The sequence below is a fragment of the Pithys albifrons genome, chromosome 13, assembly GCF_047495875.1.
Source record: "Pithys albifrons albifrons isolate INPA30051 chromosome 13, PitAlb_v1, whole genome shotgun sequence".
Lineage (NCBI taxonomy): Eukaryota > Metazoa > Chordata > Aves > Passeriformes > Thamnophilidae > Pithys > Pithys albifrons.
Window position 1 is genome coordinate 914,709 of NC_092470.1, and position 18,349 is coordinate 933,057.

Genomic DNA, 18,349 nt, shown 5'->3' on the forward strand with positions numbered 1-18,349 from the left:
GGCAGTGCTGGGGCAGCGCTGGGCAGGCTGTGCTCTTGGCACCCCTCTGGCCCCTGATTGTCCCGTGGCTGCCCCAGGGGCAGTGCTGGGGCAGCGCTGGGCAGGCTGTGCTCTTGGCACCCCTCTGGCCCCTGGTTGTCCCGTGGCTGCCCCAGGAGCAGTGTTGGGCAGTGCCCGATGTGCAGCCCCGCCGGGATGGGAGCCCTGTCCGTGCGGGCAGCTCCGCAGCTCCGTGTAAGGGACTGATGTGCTTCGGCCCCGCCGCAGTGGGATGGACCGGACCCGCCGTGAGCCTGGGCACACTGCACCTGGCTGGAGTGCCCTCTGCCTTCCCTGGCCGCCTCTGGCGCCTTTCATCAAGTCCTCAGTGCCCCCATTTCGGGGACAAGTGACAGTGGGGCTCTGCCGCTCCCGGGGGGCCGCAGGGCGGGCGGGCAGGGCGTGATGGATGGCGAGGGCAGGGGGCAGGGGGCTGGCAGGCGGGCAAGGGGCCGGCCGTGTGGCGTGTGCCGGCCCGGGGGAAGGGGTGGGGGTCGGTGGGTGTGCCCGCTGTCGCCGCACCCGCCCCGCTCAGAAGGTGCCCGAGCCGCCGAGCGAGCAGCAGCGCCGCGTCCCGCCGCCCTCGCAGCGCCCGCCCCGCCATGCCCAACTTCGCCGGCACCTGGAAGATGAGGAGCAGCGAGAATTTCGACGAGCTGCTCAAGGCGCTGGGTGAGGCTGCGGAGCCGGGAGCGGGCGGTGTCCGCGGGAGGGGCACGGCGGGCACGGCATCCCCGCTCCGGGGTGTGCGGGGCACCCGGCACAGCCCCGCGGGGACTGCGGGCACGGCATCCCCGCTCCGGGGTGTGCGGGGCACCCGGCACAGCCCCGCGGGGACTGCGGGCACGGCATCCCCGCTCCGGGGTGTGCGGGGCATCCGGCACAGCCCCACAGACTGCGGGCACGGCATCCCCGCTCCGGGGTGTGCGGGGCACCCGGCACAGCCCCGCGGGGACTGCGGGCGCGGCATCCCCGCTCCGGGGTGTGCGGGGCACCCGGCACAGCCCCGCGGGGACTGCGGGCACGGCTCGTAGCCCTGCCCGAGGAGGGATGGCCGGGGCACGGCGCCGTGCCTGCCCCACCTGCGCCGTGCCCGGGCAGCCGCCGGAGCCCCACCGGGGGTCCCGCCGTGCCCTGGCCTCGCCCCGCTCCCCGGTGTGCCTGATGCCGGGCCAGGTGAGCCCAGGGCACGGCCGGAGCCGTCAGGCTGTGCTTTCCTCCCGCTCACCCAGGTGTCAATGCCATGCTGAGGAAGGTGGCCGTGGCAGCCGCGTCCAAACCCCACGTGGAAATCCGCCAGGACGGGGACCAGTTCTACATCAAAACTTCCACCACTGTCCGCACCACTGAGATCAACTTCAAAATCGGGGAGAGCTTTGAGGAGGAGACGGTGGATGGACGAAAGTGCAGGGTAGGAGGAGTGTTGGGGTGTGTGTGTGTGTGTGTTACCAAGTTCTTTTTAAATGGGACAAACACACGTGCTGCGGGTGACCCCAGACGGTGGCACTGCTGCCCACCACCCTCTGCTTGCCAGCAGCACTCTTTGGGGGTTCTTGGTGGTCACCACTACTCTTGTCCCTCTTGCAGAATAACACTGAAATCTGAAGGCAACAGAGCATGACAGGTCCCAAAAGCAGAGCTCGAGTACCTGTTTGACGTTGGTAATTGCCATTGCCTGAGTACTATTTGGGTGGCAGGGTTTTGTCGGGCCCTTTTTGCTCCCCTCTCCCCTGGAGACCTCAGCGGCAGGGAAAGCTCTCCCAGGGAAACTCTCCCCAGCCTCTGTCCCTGACAGAATCACTGGAAATGGTGGAGCAAGAGAGACCTCAAGAGTCAGGATTTGGTGAACAAACCTGGCATAATTTTTGTCCTAGGTGGAATCAGAGGAGTTCCCAAGCAGGACCACAGACTGCAGTTTGGGGCTGAAAGCCTCTTTCATGCTCTTGCCAAGTGCATGTCTGCAGTTTGCTGATCAGAGGGTAGGACAGACTTTCAGGTGGTGTTACACCAGCCACAGTTACACCTTCTCCTGGAGCAGAAGTGCTTTGGAGGGCACTCATTGGAGTGTTTTGGGTGTGATTCTGTGTGTGAGACCTCATTCCTCTGCCTTTGTAACCACTTCTGTGGCCATGGAGGGAGATTGAAACCAGCAGCATCTGGCCCCAGGGTCTCTCTGGTGTAGGTACATGGGGTCTGAGGTACTGGGGGCCTGGGCCACAACCGTCTTCTTAAAAGATGGATTGGGCACTTTACTCTTGCTCTTATAAAAAAAGTATATATAAAATTCTTATGAAAGAAGTACCAAAAAAGAGTATCTGATTGTATTCCCAAATGAGGGTCCAGTTTCAAAAGTATCCAGTGATGGTGAAATAATCTACTTTCCAATCTCTCCTAATTCTTGGGTCAGCTTCTGAGACCGTTTGCACCATTAAAAATTCAGAACTTACTGTCTTTGGTGCAATTGCTGTGAACTAAAATTTATGAAAAAGGGAAGTAGATTCTGGGAGTCCGTGGACATTTAAAACATCCACTTGATCTCTGGGATGAGTTATTGTATATTTAACAGTTTGTTCAGGAAATGTTGCTGGCTGTGTTAATTTATCGTGCTCGGCAGAGATGGTATTTTAGTGTCTTCATGTATAATGCATATACAGTAAAAGTGACTGGCTTTCTAGGGAAGGATTTACTGCTGCAGATGGAAAAACAGTAATTATGGCTGCAAGCTATGAAAGTTGGAAAAACCTGAGAGAAGTGTGTTTTGTGAAGTAGTAAATTTTTTCCATGTGTTGTGCCATTATTTATAGTCTACTCCCAGGAATAAGTTGTAGTGCTGTGTGTATATAACCAAGATGGGACCACGGAGCAGAACCTGTCAGAGAATAAAATAATACTGCAGAATGTAATTTGCAATATCTGGCAGAACTGCTGACTGGTGATAGATTTTGATTCACTTTATGGGGTGGAGGGGTTTGTTCTGCCAGCTAACTTGGCCCATTGTTCACAGAGACAAAGAGGGAGACATACGGAGTTGTACTGCAAGGCAGAGCTTCTATAACTGCCACTTGAGATGGCTTGTTGGCTTATAAAACCTATTGTTTTGGAAAATATTTATAAAGTAAACAGCTAATTTTAGATCAAAGTAAAGGGGTGTTTTTCCCCTTGGAAAGTCTGGGAAGGGTTAACTGGAATTTAGGCATATATATGCACACAGACACGAGTATGTATATGTATGTGATCACAGACTAATGTATGTCTCCCCTGTGTAGTTACAAAGTGATTACTTGCACATTCATTACAGGGCATCCTTCTGCACAGCTCTTCCTTTGCACTGTGGAATAAAAGTCCAGTGCTAGAAGGAAAAGCAACAGACTTGCCTGTTTGTGAAAGTTAAACAAAATCCTGTAGTTTGGGATTCTTTGGTTTGACAGTGGTTTCATAGTCGTTATTGGAATGCTTTGGGAAATGCCCAGACCCACAAATGTCACAGACATTTGAATTCAGAACCAAGTTTCTTTAATTCAGTTGTGATTTATTCTGGTTTGTTTAATATACAGTTAACTTGGTGCAGTGCCATAGAGCAGGAAAGATTGCAAGTGACAAACACTGCCTTATTTATGCCCACAACATCTGATTGTTTATGCTGTGGCTCTTGATGGGGCTCCAGTGACAAATAATCTGTCAGATCAAATCACATGTGTACAGACACTGCATGGTCATGTTTCTAAATTATACTCTTCAGCATTAAGCATTTTATGGGCACTGAGTGGCTTCACCTTGAAAAGACACTTTTACAATTACTTTGTTATTGATCCCTTTCCAAACTGCCCCCTCACACCTTAACTTTGATTTCACCCCTTGCCACTGATGTCCTTTATCTGTCTGTGCGTTGCTCCTTTAGTGAGCAATTATTCTCCCTCCTGTTCATTGTTGTCTCTGTCTCACGCTGCTGGGGATTATAATTAATGTATTTCCTAATGGTTTGCTTGCCTGCAGAGTTTGGCCACTTGGGAGAATGAAAACAAGATCTATTGCAAACAAACTCTTATTGAGGGAGATGGCCCCAAAACGTACTGGACTCGAGAATTAGCTAAAGATGAGCTGATTTTGGTAAGAACCTTGAACCCACTCAATACATGCACCATATTAACAGGGTTTTTTGTTGCCATGTAGTGTGACTTATTATTTTCCCTTACTTGAATCCATCTGCAATACTACCATTTCCTTAATCTTCTACCATACAATTATGCGTCACTTTTTTTCCTTTCTCTTTGTTTCTGTATTTTTTTTAAGAACAAACGGAGACATATCCATGTTCTGACTTGCATTTGATTGTTACAACCTTTGCCATATTTTAGTGGTACAATAATCACAAGTGGGCCACTTCTGCTCTGTAAATTCACACCACCAAAGAATTTGCTTGATTTATTGCAGATTTCCTCTGGTGAAAGTTAGATCAAGGCGTTTGACCTCATTTCTGGAGGCTCTTCTTTTTAAGCCATGTGCATAATATTTTGCTTCTTATCCCCAGTCACATGGTGTGTAGAGGGAGGGATGTGCATGTCCTTAGCATGCTCTAATCTCTCCTGTTTATGGAAAACATGTCCTTTCCTTCCCCAGTTCCCTGATCAGCTCTGAACTGGGTTCAGAACTGCCTCCCTGGGTTTCTCAGAACCACACAGGTTTGCACATTTGCTCTCACACCATCCCCCTGGTGCGGCTCCCCTGTGCTGCAGGAAACTGGGGGTTCTGGGCAGCACCTGCAGCTGCATCCCCATCACTGAGGTGTTTCTATTATCCTGGTTTCTGCTGGAGTTCTCCTCGCTGTCTCTTCCCCAGCAATCACTGCCCATCAGCACAGACACTGTGGCACAGCTTGAGTTCAGAATCATTTCCCTGCACATGTTCTTACCAGTGCATTCTGGATAAATAGTTGATTAGACTGTTATGCCTCATCAGTTTGGACTGATGGAAGACAAGGCTGCTGGAGAGGGGTAAAAAACATCAAAGCAGGGAGGTTTTATTCCAAACTATCATGCTAACTAACCCTCTGCACTTTAAAACACAAACAGCCTCCCCAGTGTTTCTCCAAAGCAGCTGGAGTTCTGTTTTTAAGATTGCATCTGAAACAAAAACAGGACCCAAACCCAGGCAGGTATAAACAAAAGGCTTTTGAGGTGTTAATATTTTTCCAGACATCTTGGAACTGTTCCCCCAGCCCTCAGGAGGAGGTGTGTGCAGTGAGTGAGATCACATTGGGTTCTACTGAGTGAATATTCCAAAGCTGGATAATTTCTTTTGACTCAACCACTGGAATTCTTCATATTATCACAACACTTTAGGAGGTAAAGTACTTTGATCTCTGCTTTGCATCTTCATATGTAATGCAGTGGGCAAAATATATTCTCAGATAGAATTTTTCCAGCTTTCTAACAATACATTTCTGTAGTTTATTATTTAAGCACCAGGCTAATGAGGCAGCTGTTAACCCCAGTGAGCTGCTCCCAGCAAGGGGAGAAAACAGGTCAGAACAGAATTGCCTCCTGCAAGCAGCAGTGGGAACTTCCCTGCTGGGGAACAGTAATAAGTTGGATAAGAAACCAGAGTGATGCAGTGATTATAAAGCCATCTAACCTTTTCTCTTGTTTAATACAGTCTGTTGAACCTTTCTGAGTTAATCCTTCTTCCAATTAGGATATAAATTAGAAAAACTTGCTTCTTATTAACATATTTCCACTTATAGGAACTCATGGCTTTTGATAAGTTGGTTTACTGGTTCATTTCCTTGCCATTAAAATACAGGCATTCTAATCTGCATATGTGTGGCTTCAGCTCCCAGTCACTACATACTGTGTATAAAAGAACCTAAATAATATGCCTAAAATTTTATATTGCAAATACTTCTTTTAACATCACCTCTTGGAAGAGCTTTCTGGTTGTTCAGCTAAACTGCTGGAAGACCTTGAGCCATTCAAGGTAAAGGAAGTTTTCATGGAATCATTCTTTGAGTGCTTCTTTAATCCCCTCCAAATGATCCATTTCCTTTCTGAGCTGTGAAACTGGAATGGCACAGACTGTTTGGGCAGCAGTGGCACCTGAAGCAGTGGTGGCTTCATCTCACTACTCTTAAGTAAAATTATTCTGATTCATGGGCAGAGACACGTTAACTCTTCTATGGGAGCTCATGATCCCACGTAATTTTTCCTGGTTTCTGATTCCCTGGAGTGTTCCCTTCCTCTCTGGCAAACTGGCACTGTGTTCTTTGGTTGCAAAGTGGGATTTTACCATTAGGAAAACGCAGTGTTTGTTTCCAAGTGATCCAGACCATTCTCTGGTTTTTGCTATTCCATATGAGATGCAGTTCCATTCTCCTACCTCTTTTTTGGAGCATAGTGGCCTCTTTTTCCTTATTCAGGGTTTTGACAGTAATTGTCCTCAGGACAGGCATTTTCAAGCCCTCAGGACATTTGTTGGGACAGATCTTTGAAATACATGTTCCAAATCTCCTGACACCCCAAACCTCGGCAAGGAGGTGTTTCTGGGAGTGCTGGTGGGGAGTGTGAGGTCTCTGCTCCTCTGGACAACCTGAGGTGGCCAGAATTAATCCTTCTAGGAGGCAGCAAAGGGTTCTGCTGTTTGGAGGGACATGGAAGAGGGGAAGTTAGATTTTCTTGTCTGTGATCCCTAATTTTTAAACCCCAGAATACTCCCTGGGCTTTAAAAGCTAGACTGCCCAAAGGGATTGGCTGTGGTGTGTTCCTCAGCAAGGAAGGGGACAAAGCACGAGTAGGACCCCTTAGTGGGAAGACCCTTTTGGTCTCTTGCCTCTCCACTGTTTGGGGTTTTTCATCACTCCAGTGAGCAAAGATTCAATATGGATTATTTTGGCATACACTTGGAAATTTTTCTTGGATCTGAGTCTGCAAACCCCCACTTACCTCTTCCTTCTTCCAACAGTGAGAAGAGGAGATAGTTCTCCTTCCTTTCTCCTTCCTTCCTCCCAGCTTCATAAGGGATCTTTTGGACCTGAAATTCCTTCTCATTCAGTTCTGCTGCCCACATCCCTTCAAATATTTAACAATTCCCATCTTCCCTTCCCTGCTTACCTAACAAATGTTGTATGATGTGCTCTGGTTTTTATCCAAAGAATCTTCCAGGCAGCCATGAGCTTCCTTCCTAGCTGTTCCATGCATTTGCAGTAGAAATCAAGGACACTCATACCCTGTTTGGAAGAAGTTGCAAAAAAGTATCTAAATTGTGTTAGACAAATTGAACAAAGGCTTGGGGTAGCAGGCAGGGGGTAAGGAATTAGTTTTATTTACTCTGTTTGTACTGGCTGCAGGAATGTTGGAGCTTTGCCACATCATTTTGATCTAACCTGCTGCATTTGTTTGGGGAATCCATTTGATTATGACATTTTCCTGGTGGAAGGATATATTTTTTTCTGTCCAACCGAACATGTTAAATAAAATGCATTTATTATTACATTTACTTAAAACCCAAATCAGTGTTGAATTTCCATGACTACCACAGAGCTAAAATAGAAACCATATTACTATATAATTATCAATTTTTCTTACATCCTGGCAGAAAGATTCCTTATTTTTTGCAGAAATACTCCCTTGAGCAATGTGATGGTCTTCCATGTCCCGTTGTGTCCCCTGGTGCACAGGTGCTGGAAACACACCATTCAGTTAGCAAAGGTTTTCGTTACCTTCAGACACCAGTTGCCTTTGGTTGTCCTTATCTTCTTGCAGCTTAGAAAAGCAAATTGCTCTTATCAGTAGCTAATTAATATTTGGCTCATGCAATGGCAGGTCTGAAGTCCTGTCAGCTAGAGTCCTTTCAGTGGAGAAAGGGAAGAAGAATCAAGTTCTGCTTCATGAAGATGGTCTGAATGTCTCAGAACTTTGCAACTATTTTCATCAGAGCAGTTTATTCTAATCCCATCTGATGCACTTGCTGGGAGTTCAGTGCTGCATTTTTAGAATTACTGAATAATGTAGATAAAAATAATTGCATGAAATAGGCAAGCATGGGAGGATGAAGGAATTTCCCCATCAAAGTTCACCTTTATTTGTCTTGACTCTGTCTTGTCTTGTAATTTATTTTAAGGCTGTACTGCATCCAGAGTCAGAACATCTGAATCTACAACTCCAGATTCATAAACTGTACTTGGATTAGCTCTGAGCAATCAAGATCAGAATATAACACAAAAATACATATTTCCTTTATTTGTCTGAAAATGATGACCTGGAATTAAGTGCCTTTTCTTCCCTTTCTTATACTCTCCAATGGTTTTGCTGTTGCTGTGTGTTTTTTCAGGGCCATCACTTGTGTAAGTCAGGGGAACAAAAGGTCTGCTCTTGACAAAGTTAAAGGATGCTGCTCACAAATATCAGCTATTCAAATGAGACATTTATAGTCAGACTTTAGAGGTGCTGCTGCTGAAGCCTCTGCAGGTTTAAGTTTAACCTGGAGCACACAACCATTTTACAGTGGGTGGGAACTGAAGAGGGGCCTCCAAAGCAGCCCCTGCCCACATTTGACACAGTTCACGTATCACACAGGGCTCTCAGCAGCAATTATGGCAAGGGTCAAAGATCAGAACACTGGGGCTTCCAGCATGGGTTCTGCTCTGCATTCCCTCCCCAGGAAAACCGTGTCCTTGATTAAAACTGCTCAGCTGTGGAGCCTTGATGAGCCAGTGAACATTTCTTAAATGGTTTTTAAATTAAACAGAGTAGGTGAGAAGGGTCAATGCTGCTTTGGAAAGATGCTTTGCAGCTGAATGCCTGAGCCTTGTGTGGAACAGTGTTAAACTGCACAAGTGTTTAACTTTTCTATAGCTTTGGGAAAGTGATCCCAAATAAAATGAGTTACCAAAAGGAGGATGTGCTCACACGGAGCTCAGTGAGGGGTTGCTGCTGACCTGCTTTCAGCAGCCCTGACAGCAGTTCAGAAGCCCATAATAGTGCAGGAGGGTGAGGCTGCAGAGGCCTAATGCTCTCATTTCCTCCTTGCCAGGAGCAGATTTAAAGGGGGCTTAGGGCTGTGCAGCCCCTGCTGATGATTTGTGCAGCCTGGGCTGGGTCACAGCCCAGCACAGAAAGCAGCCAAAGCCATTTCTGTCCCATTGTGGCCTCCTCCAGTCCACCTGCAGCGTGGCTGTTCCCTGGGCACTGTCTTTAGGACTGTCCCTGGAGATGCCACTGCCCCATGCTCTTCCCTCTGTCCTTGTCTTGGGTTGAGTGGCAAAATGCCAACTGCCCAATACAGAGTCAAAGCTCCTTCTCCTCCCACTGAGCAAAGGGAGAAAGGAAAAAACTGGAAACTCAAACTAGGTTTATACTTAAACTAATTGTATATATTTATACATAAAAGAGAAAATGCAAACTACAATATAACACATACATAGGTGAGTTAGATATAACAATTTTCTACTTCCAGCCAAAACCAGATTTTATTACTCTAGATTCATAAAGCACCCCAAAAGACACACACCAAAGAGCAGAAAGAATAACAATAAAATGTTTCTACTTCCCTGAACTCAAACAAAATGTGATGTAGCAGTGGCAGCAGCAGCAGGGCCCAGCACAGCAGGGCAGCGGCAGCACATCCTGCCTCTACTGCAGCCATGATGGAACTGAGAGAACACTCCTACTCTACTGTGTTTATAGTCATCTGGTATGAAATAATCAGGTTTGTGTCATCTGGTATGAAATAATCAGGTTTGTGTCATCTGGTATGAAATATTTCTTTGGTTACTAAAGTCAGGTGATGCCTGTCTCTCCTAATCTACATGAATTCTCTGAGCTATATTGAAGCCTAGCTAAAACTAAATCCAAAACTACCACAGTCCTTCCCTTGCTGTCTGACTGAGGGCTCTGGTGATGGATGGATGGATGGATGGATGGATGGATGGATGGATGGATGGATGGATGGCCAGACTTTGCGAACGAAGCTTTGGGAAGGGCTCTCCCCACGTGGGTGTGCCCTTCAAACCTGGGTTTGGGCAGGGCTCTCCCCACGTGGTGTGCCCTTCCAGCCTGGATTTGGGCAGGGCTCTCCCCACGTGGTGTGCCCTTCAAACCTGGATTTGGGCAGGGCTCTCCCCACGTGGGTGTGCCCTTCAAACCTGGATTTGGGCAGGGCTCTGCCCACGTGGGTGTGCCCTTCAAACCTGGATTTGGGCAGGGCTCTCCCCACGTGGGTGTGCCCTTCAAACCTGGATTTGGGCAGGGCTCTCCCACGTGGTGTGCCCTTCAAACCTGGATTTGGGCAGGGCTCTGCCCACGTGGTGTGCCCTTCAAACCTGGATTTGGGCAGGGCTCTCCCCACGTGGTGTGCCCTTCAAACCTGGATTTGGGCAGGGCTCTCCCCACGTGGTGTGCCCTTCAAACCTGCACAATGGGTGTTTTAGGTGAGGCTCAGCCTGCGCAGAACTGGCCCCACCCTTTGCTCCTGAGGTTCATCTGCCACGGCCGAGCGAGCTTGGGCAGTGCCAGTGAAGTCCCTGGGACTGGAACCTACAGCCCCTGGTGCTCCCAGGAGGTCTCCCATCCAAATACTAACCGGGGCTGACCCTGCTCAGCTTCTGAGAGCTGACGGGGTCAGGGTGGTGTTTAACTGCCTGCTCTGGTGACACAGCAGTGCTCAAACACAAATCCTAACACTCAGGACCTGGGATGAACAGCCCAACCGTGCATGGTCCTGTCAGTTGTTATCCTGAGGAAAGGGGAGTTGTATATTGGGAGATTTGCCATTAACACCCAGGTTTGAAAGGGGGCGCTGCGTGTTCTGTGGTTATGGATCCATAATGATCAACCCCTTCCCTAAAACATGGGAGTCAGGAGGAGAAAGGGAATAGCAATATGCTTTTGTTGGGAAGATTTCCAGCTTTATTCTGGGTAACATGGACAGAGCCTTTACTGAACATTCATTTAAGGAATACCTTCTTTTCTCCATTAGTTTGCTGATACATTCTGTCTTGCTTTTGCAAGTGGCCTCTGCATTTTGGTCAGTTTTGAGCAGATAAAGGGATTTTTGCATGCACTGGCAGGAGGGATCTTTCCCAGGTGTTTGTTTCAATGGCATTCCTCCTAATTACACTGTGGGCTGCACTTACCACAAAGGCTCCTCAGCAAATGTTTATAAAGAAGGCCTTTAAAAAGCAGATTTACTCCTACCAAAATATATTACTGCCCTGTAATTCTCTTGTAATCTCTCATGATGTCAGTGGTCATCAGATTTTGAGTGAACTGAGAGAGGTCAATTTATTGGATTATCCCCCTGTGCAGGGCTTTGTTTGCAGTGTGCTTTGGGACTCTTAGCCACAGATTATGACAAGCCAAGTGAAGAAAACAATTCTGCAATTTGCAGTCACTGCACGTTTGAAATCCTATTTTAGATTTAGAGTGAAGCTTTGCCTTGGAGCATTTTGCAAGCTGAGGAGGAGGTGGTGGTTGAAAATCCTGCATCTTCTCTTTAGATCTGAACTGCAGTTTGGTGCCATTGCACTGTTTTGAGTGGCTCTGATGTAACTCCACCACCAAATAGCCAGGATTGTTGTCTCCTTCTTTTTATTAGGAGGTTCTACTGCTCTGGGTCCCAGAAATCACTAAAGTCTGCTTATTATGATAGGAACTACCACTTCTTTGGAATTTAGAATTAGAACCACAGACACTAAACTCTTTGTCCTTCCTCTGAATATGAGGATTTAATTGTGAGGGATAGAGGAGTAGCAGCCTTTGGATTGGATGTGTCTGTGAGTAACCACAAGAAGAGGAACACACCAAGCCTGAACACCTCCCTCTTTTCTTTCTTTAGCAACACTGAGTGGAGTTTATCAGGAATTATAGTAAGGTACAATAAGATAGGGCAACACGTTCTATGTAAGTCCACATTTAAACCATGTGCATAACTGTGACAATAAAGCCCTTTACGTGCTTCAGTTGGGTTATTAGTCATCTGAATGGCCATAAGGTATAAAATCTAAGTGCTAAAAAAGGCTGCTTATTCCTGAAACAGGTCAGAGGCCACATAGCTTGATCTGGGTCTTCAGGGAAAGGATATCTGGTGTTTTGAAAAGTGCCCAGTGGCTACATGGTACAGGGTAATTGGAAGGGGGCTTTGCATGATTTTTATCTCCTTACATTTTAGATTTCAAGATGTTATTGTGTAAATTGTAGTGGTTTTGCAGCCTGTGTGACTGGTGTGCTCAGAGATGACAATCCTCATGTGCAGCCACGGACTTCCTGTGTGTTTGGGTTCCCTGGGTGTATTCATGTTTTCTGCTCTGGATTTTTGTCCAGGTGCAGTCCTTTGCCCCAGGTTTTCAGCAGTCCAGAGGTACAGCTGGGGCTGGGTGTTGGCAGTGTGAGCTGAGTGCTGTGCCACAGCAGTGCCAGGCTGTGCCTCTGAGCAGCCAGTCTGTGTGTGTTGACACTCACCCACACCACTGAGCTTTCCCAGAAAGCTGCTGTTCCTTTTTCCTTCCTCCCCAAATTTCCGTCTCTATCTCCACACTCCCTCCTGTGAGTCTTGCAGGGAAGCTGCCAGTCACACTGGGCTGCAGTCTTAGGGACAAGCTCTGCCCAGGAGCATTCTCAGAGGTGAACACTGGAATTTTGGTCACTCAGACCTTGCAGAGTGGAGCACATCCCTTTCAATCTGCTCTTCCCTGAAGTGTTCCTTCTCAATGCATCTGCTGACCTGCTCTGGGAATAACTGCTGTTGCACAGGCTTAGGGGAAGGAGTTTCTCTCTTAATTCCCCTGGAAGAACACACATAGATTTGCTAGGGAGGCACAAGAGCTCTGGGCAGTGGCTGCTGCAGCCTTTCACTGATTTCACTCAATATTGTAAGTTGGAAGGGACCCACAAGGATTGCCAAGTGCAACTCTTATGTGAATGGCCCATGCAAGGATTGAACCAACAACCTTGGAGTTGTCAGTGCCATGCTCTAACCAACTCAGCTAATTTCCATTGCAGCTGGCTGTTGTGGAACCCCAACATCCCAAGGTGTGTCTGCAGGGCTGTGCAGCCCCAGCTGTGTGCTCTGGAAAAACACGTCACAGGGACTGTTCTACCACTGTTTGGGATTTGTGTTGATGGAGCAGCAGGGGACACAAACCTCACTGTGCTCAGCAGTGCCTGAATGTGCCACAGAGAGACAACCATTGTCACAGGGACCTTACAGTACCCAAAGACAGCCTCAAGCCCTGGATGGTCTTGACTCTGACTTCCTTTCTCTGGCAAAGCTCCTGCTGAAGTAATTTTGCCTTTGTGCTGGTTTAAAGGTAAACCAGCAAGGGAAACAAACCCAGCTCAAGAGAGATTATAAATCAGAGTTACAATTTAATAACAATATTACAACAAAAACAATGACACAAAGAGAAATTGGGTTTAACCCACAAAACCCAGCAGTAGAACCCAGCCCCCTGGGGCACAAACACAGTGGGGTTTGGTGGCCCCTGTACTGAGCCCCACGTGGTTCCTCTGAGTCCAAAGTAAAAGGAAGGGAAAAACCTGTTGGTGCAGATGATGTCACAGTCTGGTCAAGAGTGCTGGTCTCCTCCTGTCCAGGTTCTGCTCTTCCTGTGGATCCAACAAATGGTCCCAGAAGTCCCCAAACCTCAAGATTCTCTCCCCTCAGGTGCAGGTGGGAGCCCCCAGTCCCTCCCCCAGGGCAGGGAGTTCCACACTGGATGATCTGACTCTGGAAGTCAGGGGGGAATTTGGAATTGTTGCTGGCCCATGGGCAGAGCTGAGCCCTCAGGTGGGTGTGGAGGTGCCAAGGACTCCCCAGAGGGGAGTTCTCCCAGCTCCTCTCCCAGGCTTCTTTCCCAGCCAGCTCCCAGCCTGAGGGGTCAGGTGTGTCCTGGGCAGGTGCTGCCAATGGGCCATTGTTAACAGTTCCTGGGAAATGGCAGAGAGGGTTTAGAATGCACAGCTTTGGTCACACCCACACAGTGATAAACTGGTCCCACCTGCTGAACTGGGGCAGCCTTTGTGTATAATTTGGAAATGTTGAAGGAAACCATAGTAAGGGTATTTGCAGCTGGTGCTGGGAACAGTAGAGAACTATCCACATCCTTTAATGTTCATTTCCAGATGTTTTCATGTATAAGCTAAAAATGTATATAAACATTTATATGATATTGATATGCATAAAACCAAAAGTGTATATCTGCAAAATACTAACAGACTTGTCTCCTCAATAAAGGGAGCAAAACATAAGCCAGAGTCAGTTTTAAAGCCAAGTCCTTTCAAAGAAGAATTGGCCAAAACAGGTGTAGAAAGCATTAAAACAAATAGTCCAGCTGAATTTTCATAACACACTGGGGTAGGTCTTGATTTACAGTTTTCAGTGAGCCCTTGGCAGCTCCTGCAGCCAGAGCTGCACCTCTCAGTCTGTTAGTGCTCAGTTCAACACGGTCTGTGGGTGCAGCTGAACAGGAAGGGTTTGCAGTCCCAGTTTCCTCACTCTTGCACCCATTATTTCCTTCATGTTTAATTGCTTAGATTTTAGCCTGCCAGACCTGGAATCACATCCAAACACTCTGGGATTCGGGTGTCGTCCAGGCAGCTGCCACAGTCACTGTCCTCCCACATGTCCTGGTCTGGGTGGCCCTACAGGTCCTCATCATCATAACACACTCACTGGTGAGGGGCAGAGCATCCTGAAAGAAGGCTGTGGTGGGCACTGCCCACACTGCAGCTGGGACAGAGGTTTGGTGCCCTGGAATGGTGCCAGCAGCTCACAGCAGCACTGCAGTCACAGGTCATGGGTGGATCTTCTGCTCTTCATCCTTCCTCCTCTGACTTCATTTGCGCTGCTTGGAGTTGTATTTGCAATACCTTTGGAACATGCCATGTGAATGCCACCCTCAGCATTTCTAGTTCAAAGGGCTGCAACTGTTTCTAAATATAACAACAGCACATTCCAAATTCTCTTTCTTTTCTCATGTTTATTTATAAATGCGTGCCAAGAAACTATAGGAAAAGGGAATTTATGCATCATTTATCATTCTGACAAAATTCATCATGCCTTGGAAAAAACACATTGCATTGCTTTTCCAAAAGGACTTTTTCTGTCAAAAGACACAAGAAAATTTATTTCTGCTGTAGAACTCGCTACTATCATAAAAATAACATCTTAAATGGTGTTAAATGTTTGCTGGTTCCATCTCTTCTGATTGATCTGTTTCTTTTTCAGACCTTTGGTGCTGATGATGTTGTGTGCACAAGAATTTATGTAAGAGAGTAAAGCCATGGATTTCCTTGTCATCTGGGACAAAGTGGAGAATTGTGAAGATCCCCCCTGTGATGACCTCTGTGTGCTGTCCCTGCTGCCGTGCTGTGTGTGACTGTGTGTGCTCCCCCTGGGCCCAGATCCTCTATCCAGTGTCTTGGGCTTTCATTTCTCATTGCAGACACTGTTTCTTCTCATTTTTATGCCACCTTTTCTTGTGTCTGCTTTGTATTTTGTAGTTGTCACTTGCTATGGTTTCCTCAGTTATTAAACTTATTAGGCATAACTCACAGGTGTCTGGGGTGTTTTATTTGAAAACCCAGCAGAGTTTTGGTTACGATAGGACTGAAATGCTTTTCACCCTGCTCTGAGGTGAGTGTGGAGTTTCAGTGCTGTTGGCAGGTCCAGGGAACACCTCGCAGGGCAGCACAAAGGGATGGAAGAAAGGAATGGGTTAGGGTTAGGTTTGCAGGGTTGGAGGCTGCTGTCCCATACCCAGAGAGTCTTTCCTTCCTTCTGTCCTCTCCCTGTGGGAGGTTGTGGAGGAGCAATTCCTGCCTCCTGGCATTCAGCTGAACCATACCAGACAAGGAGGGTCTTTGCCCTTTCCTGATGTGGCTCTGAAGAAGTCCAGAGTTCCCCTGTTGAGACAGGCACTGTCCAAGAACAAACCAGGTGCATCTACAGGGCAGAAAACAGTGTGATCATGAGTAATACTTACTGTCCTCACACCCAAGCACCTCAGGCCTGGTCAGAGAGCCAGAAGAATCTGACAGACTAAAAAACAAAGCTGAGGAAAGCTGCTTTTCTCCTCCCTTCACACCTGTGATGGAATTTCTGATGGCTTCACTCCCCCTCCATGCTACAACTCTCACTTCTGGTGAGTCAACATTTCATTTTTTTGAGCAACACAAACCAGGGCCATAGTTCAAGAATGAAAGAAACATAAAATTTAATGTATTTATTCTGGCTCAGAGTTCTGGCTGCAGCACTATCAAGTATTAGTTTCAAGCTGAACAGATGTTCCACTAATGAACCAGAAACTCCTTTGTTCCTCAGCCTTGGGAGTACGTGGAGACAGAGACCAGCAGCACTCCTTATTCCAGTGCAGTGTCCAGGCTCATCTGACCAACTCTGAGCTTTGCAAAGATGATTTACCTGCTTCACGTCACACAATCACTTGGGATCTGTAAGGGGTTCAGCATTAGCAGGGTATGTGCCCTGTCCACTGCATTGTGCTCAATATTCAGAACAGAAAAACAGGCCCAAATCTTGATCATCTTGGGACATCCATGGGAAGCAAATGACTCAGTCTCTTCATCTGTGCAGAAGGATCCCCTTGGACAGGACAGTGGAGGAGTCAGCCAACTGTTCCATATATTGCAGTGTGAGACTGCAATAAAGGAGAGAAACCTGTGATGTTTTCTGTCTCCTCTGCTCTGACAGCTCGTGCTTGTTTTCCCTGCCTCTGGCACTCAAGATACCACACTGCAACTGGAAAGGGGGTTCTTTTCTTCCACACTCTAAGCCAAATCCTCTGTCTAGGTTCCTTTGGTACCAATTAAATCCAGCCCATATTAGCTCACATTGAGATGAGGGCTGGAACTGGTTCCTTGTGGTTTGGATGCAGCTGAAGTTACCCCCCAGTAAGAGTGAAACCATGAAGGGGCATGACAATCTGTCTTTATTTGATACCTTCTTTTAAGATTCCAATTGAAACAGTTGAGTGTTTTTTCCAAGCAAATTCCACCTTGGGAGTATCTGGACCTCCTTTGCAATGAGCTCTGCCAAAGGGACTCCCCAGAGAGTGCCAGGCTTTGAGCAGGCTCAGAGCCTCTCAGGGTGCAGACAACACTGTCTTGCCACATCAAGGCTGAGCAGTAAATAGCACAGTGCTATAGGACCTGTTGGCTCCTGTCATGTCCCACCAACACCTCAGAGGACTTTGCCTCCACTCCCAGGGAGGTGAGTGGGGGATGTGGGGGTGGTACAAGCCAATAAGGCAAGCCATAGGCAAAAAGCCAGGAAGCAGCAGGGCTGGTTTGCCATGCCAAGAAAAGAGGCCACTCTTAGCAGTCACCTTTTCCACCCAAACCAGCCCTGATGCACTGTTGGTGAGGGCTCAGCAAAGCTTTGTGTGAGCTCACACTGTCTCCAGCAAGTATGTGCATCATCCTCAGTGTTAGGGCAGTTTGGTCACTGCAATGGAAGGGATTGAGCCATTGGAGAGTGACCAAGGGAGGGACAGGAGATTGTTCAGGGCCTGCAGGGGACGGTGTAAGGACACTGAGGGCACTTGGTGTGTTCAGCTGCACAAGAGCAGACTGAGGGGAGATCTCATTGCAGGTACAACTTCATCAGGAGGGGCAGAGGAAGGGCAGGCACTGAGCTCTGCCCTGTGGGACCAGGGACAGCACCCAGGGAATGGCTGGAGCTGTGTCAGGGCCGGGTTGGGTTGGATCTCAGGAAAAGGTTATTCCCTCAGAGGGTGGTAGGCACTGAACAGTCTCTCCAGGGCTGTGGGCACAGCCCCAAGGCTGCCAGAGATCCAGGAGCGTTTGGATGTGTGCTGGTTTAAAGGTAAACCTGCAGGAGAAATGAACCCAGCTCAAGAGAGATTAGAAGTCAGAATTACAATTCAATAACAATATTACAATAAATGCAATGACACAAAGAGAAACTGGGTTTAACCCACAAAACACAGCAGTAGAACCCAGCCCCCTGGGGCACAAACACAGTGGGGTTTGGTGGCCCCTGTGCTGAGCCCCACGTGGTTCCTTTGAGTCCAAAGTAAAAGGAAGGGAAAAACCTGTTTGTGCAGATGATGGCACAGTCTGGTGGAGAGTGGTGGTCTCCTTCTTTCCAGGTTCTGCTCATCCTCTGGATCCAATGAGTGGTCCCCAAGTCCCCAAGCCCCTAAGAGTCTCTCCCCTCAGGCCCAGGTGGGAACACCCAGTCCCTCCCCCAGGGCAGGGAGTTCCACACTGGAGGATCTGACTCTGGGAGTCAGGGGGGATTTTGGAATTGTTGCTGGCCCATGAGCAGAGCTGACCCCTCA

At 47.9% G+C, this 18,349-nt stretch overlaps 1 protein-coding gene across 1 annotated transcript; it reads left to right on the plus strand.

Moving 5' to 3' along the window:
* Positions 1-568: 568 nt before the first annotated feature.
* On the plus strand, positions 569-15,581 carry CRABP1 (cellular retinoic acid binding protein 1). Its single transcript, XM_071568481.1, has 4 exons — positions 569-711; positions 1,272-1,450; positions 4,033-4,146; positions 15,256-15,581. The coding sequence occupies exons 1-4, from the start codon at positions 642-644 to the stop codon at positions 15,304-15,306; spliced, it is 414 nt and encodes a 137-aa protein (XP_071424582.1). The 5' UTR covers positions 569-641; the 3' UTR covers positions 15,307-15,581.
* The last annotated feature ends 2,768 nt before the right edge of the window (positions 15,582-18,349 follow it).

Bases quoted from the DNA above. Each gene is read 5' to 3' on its own strand.
- CRABP1 (XM_071568481.1), top strand. From the start codon at position 642: ATGCCCAACTTCGCCGGCACCTGGAAGATGAGGAGCAGCGAGAATTTC. The intron at 712-1,271 runs GTGAGGCTGCGG...CCGCTCACCCAG, and splicing joins CGAGCTGCTCAAGGCGCTGG to GTGTCAATGCCATGCTGAGG. The intron at 4,147-15,255 runs GTAAGAACCTTG...TTTCTTTTTCAG, and splicing joins CTAAAGATGAGCTGATTTTG to ACCTTTGGTGCTGATGATGT.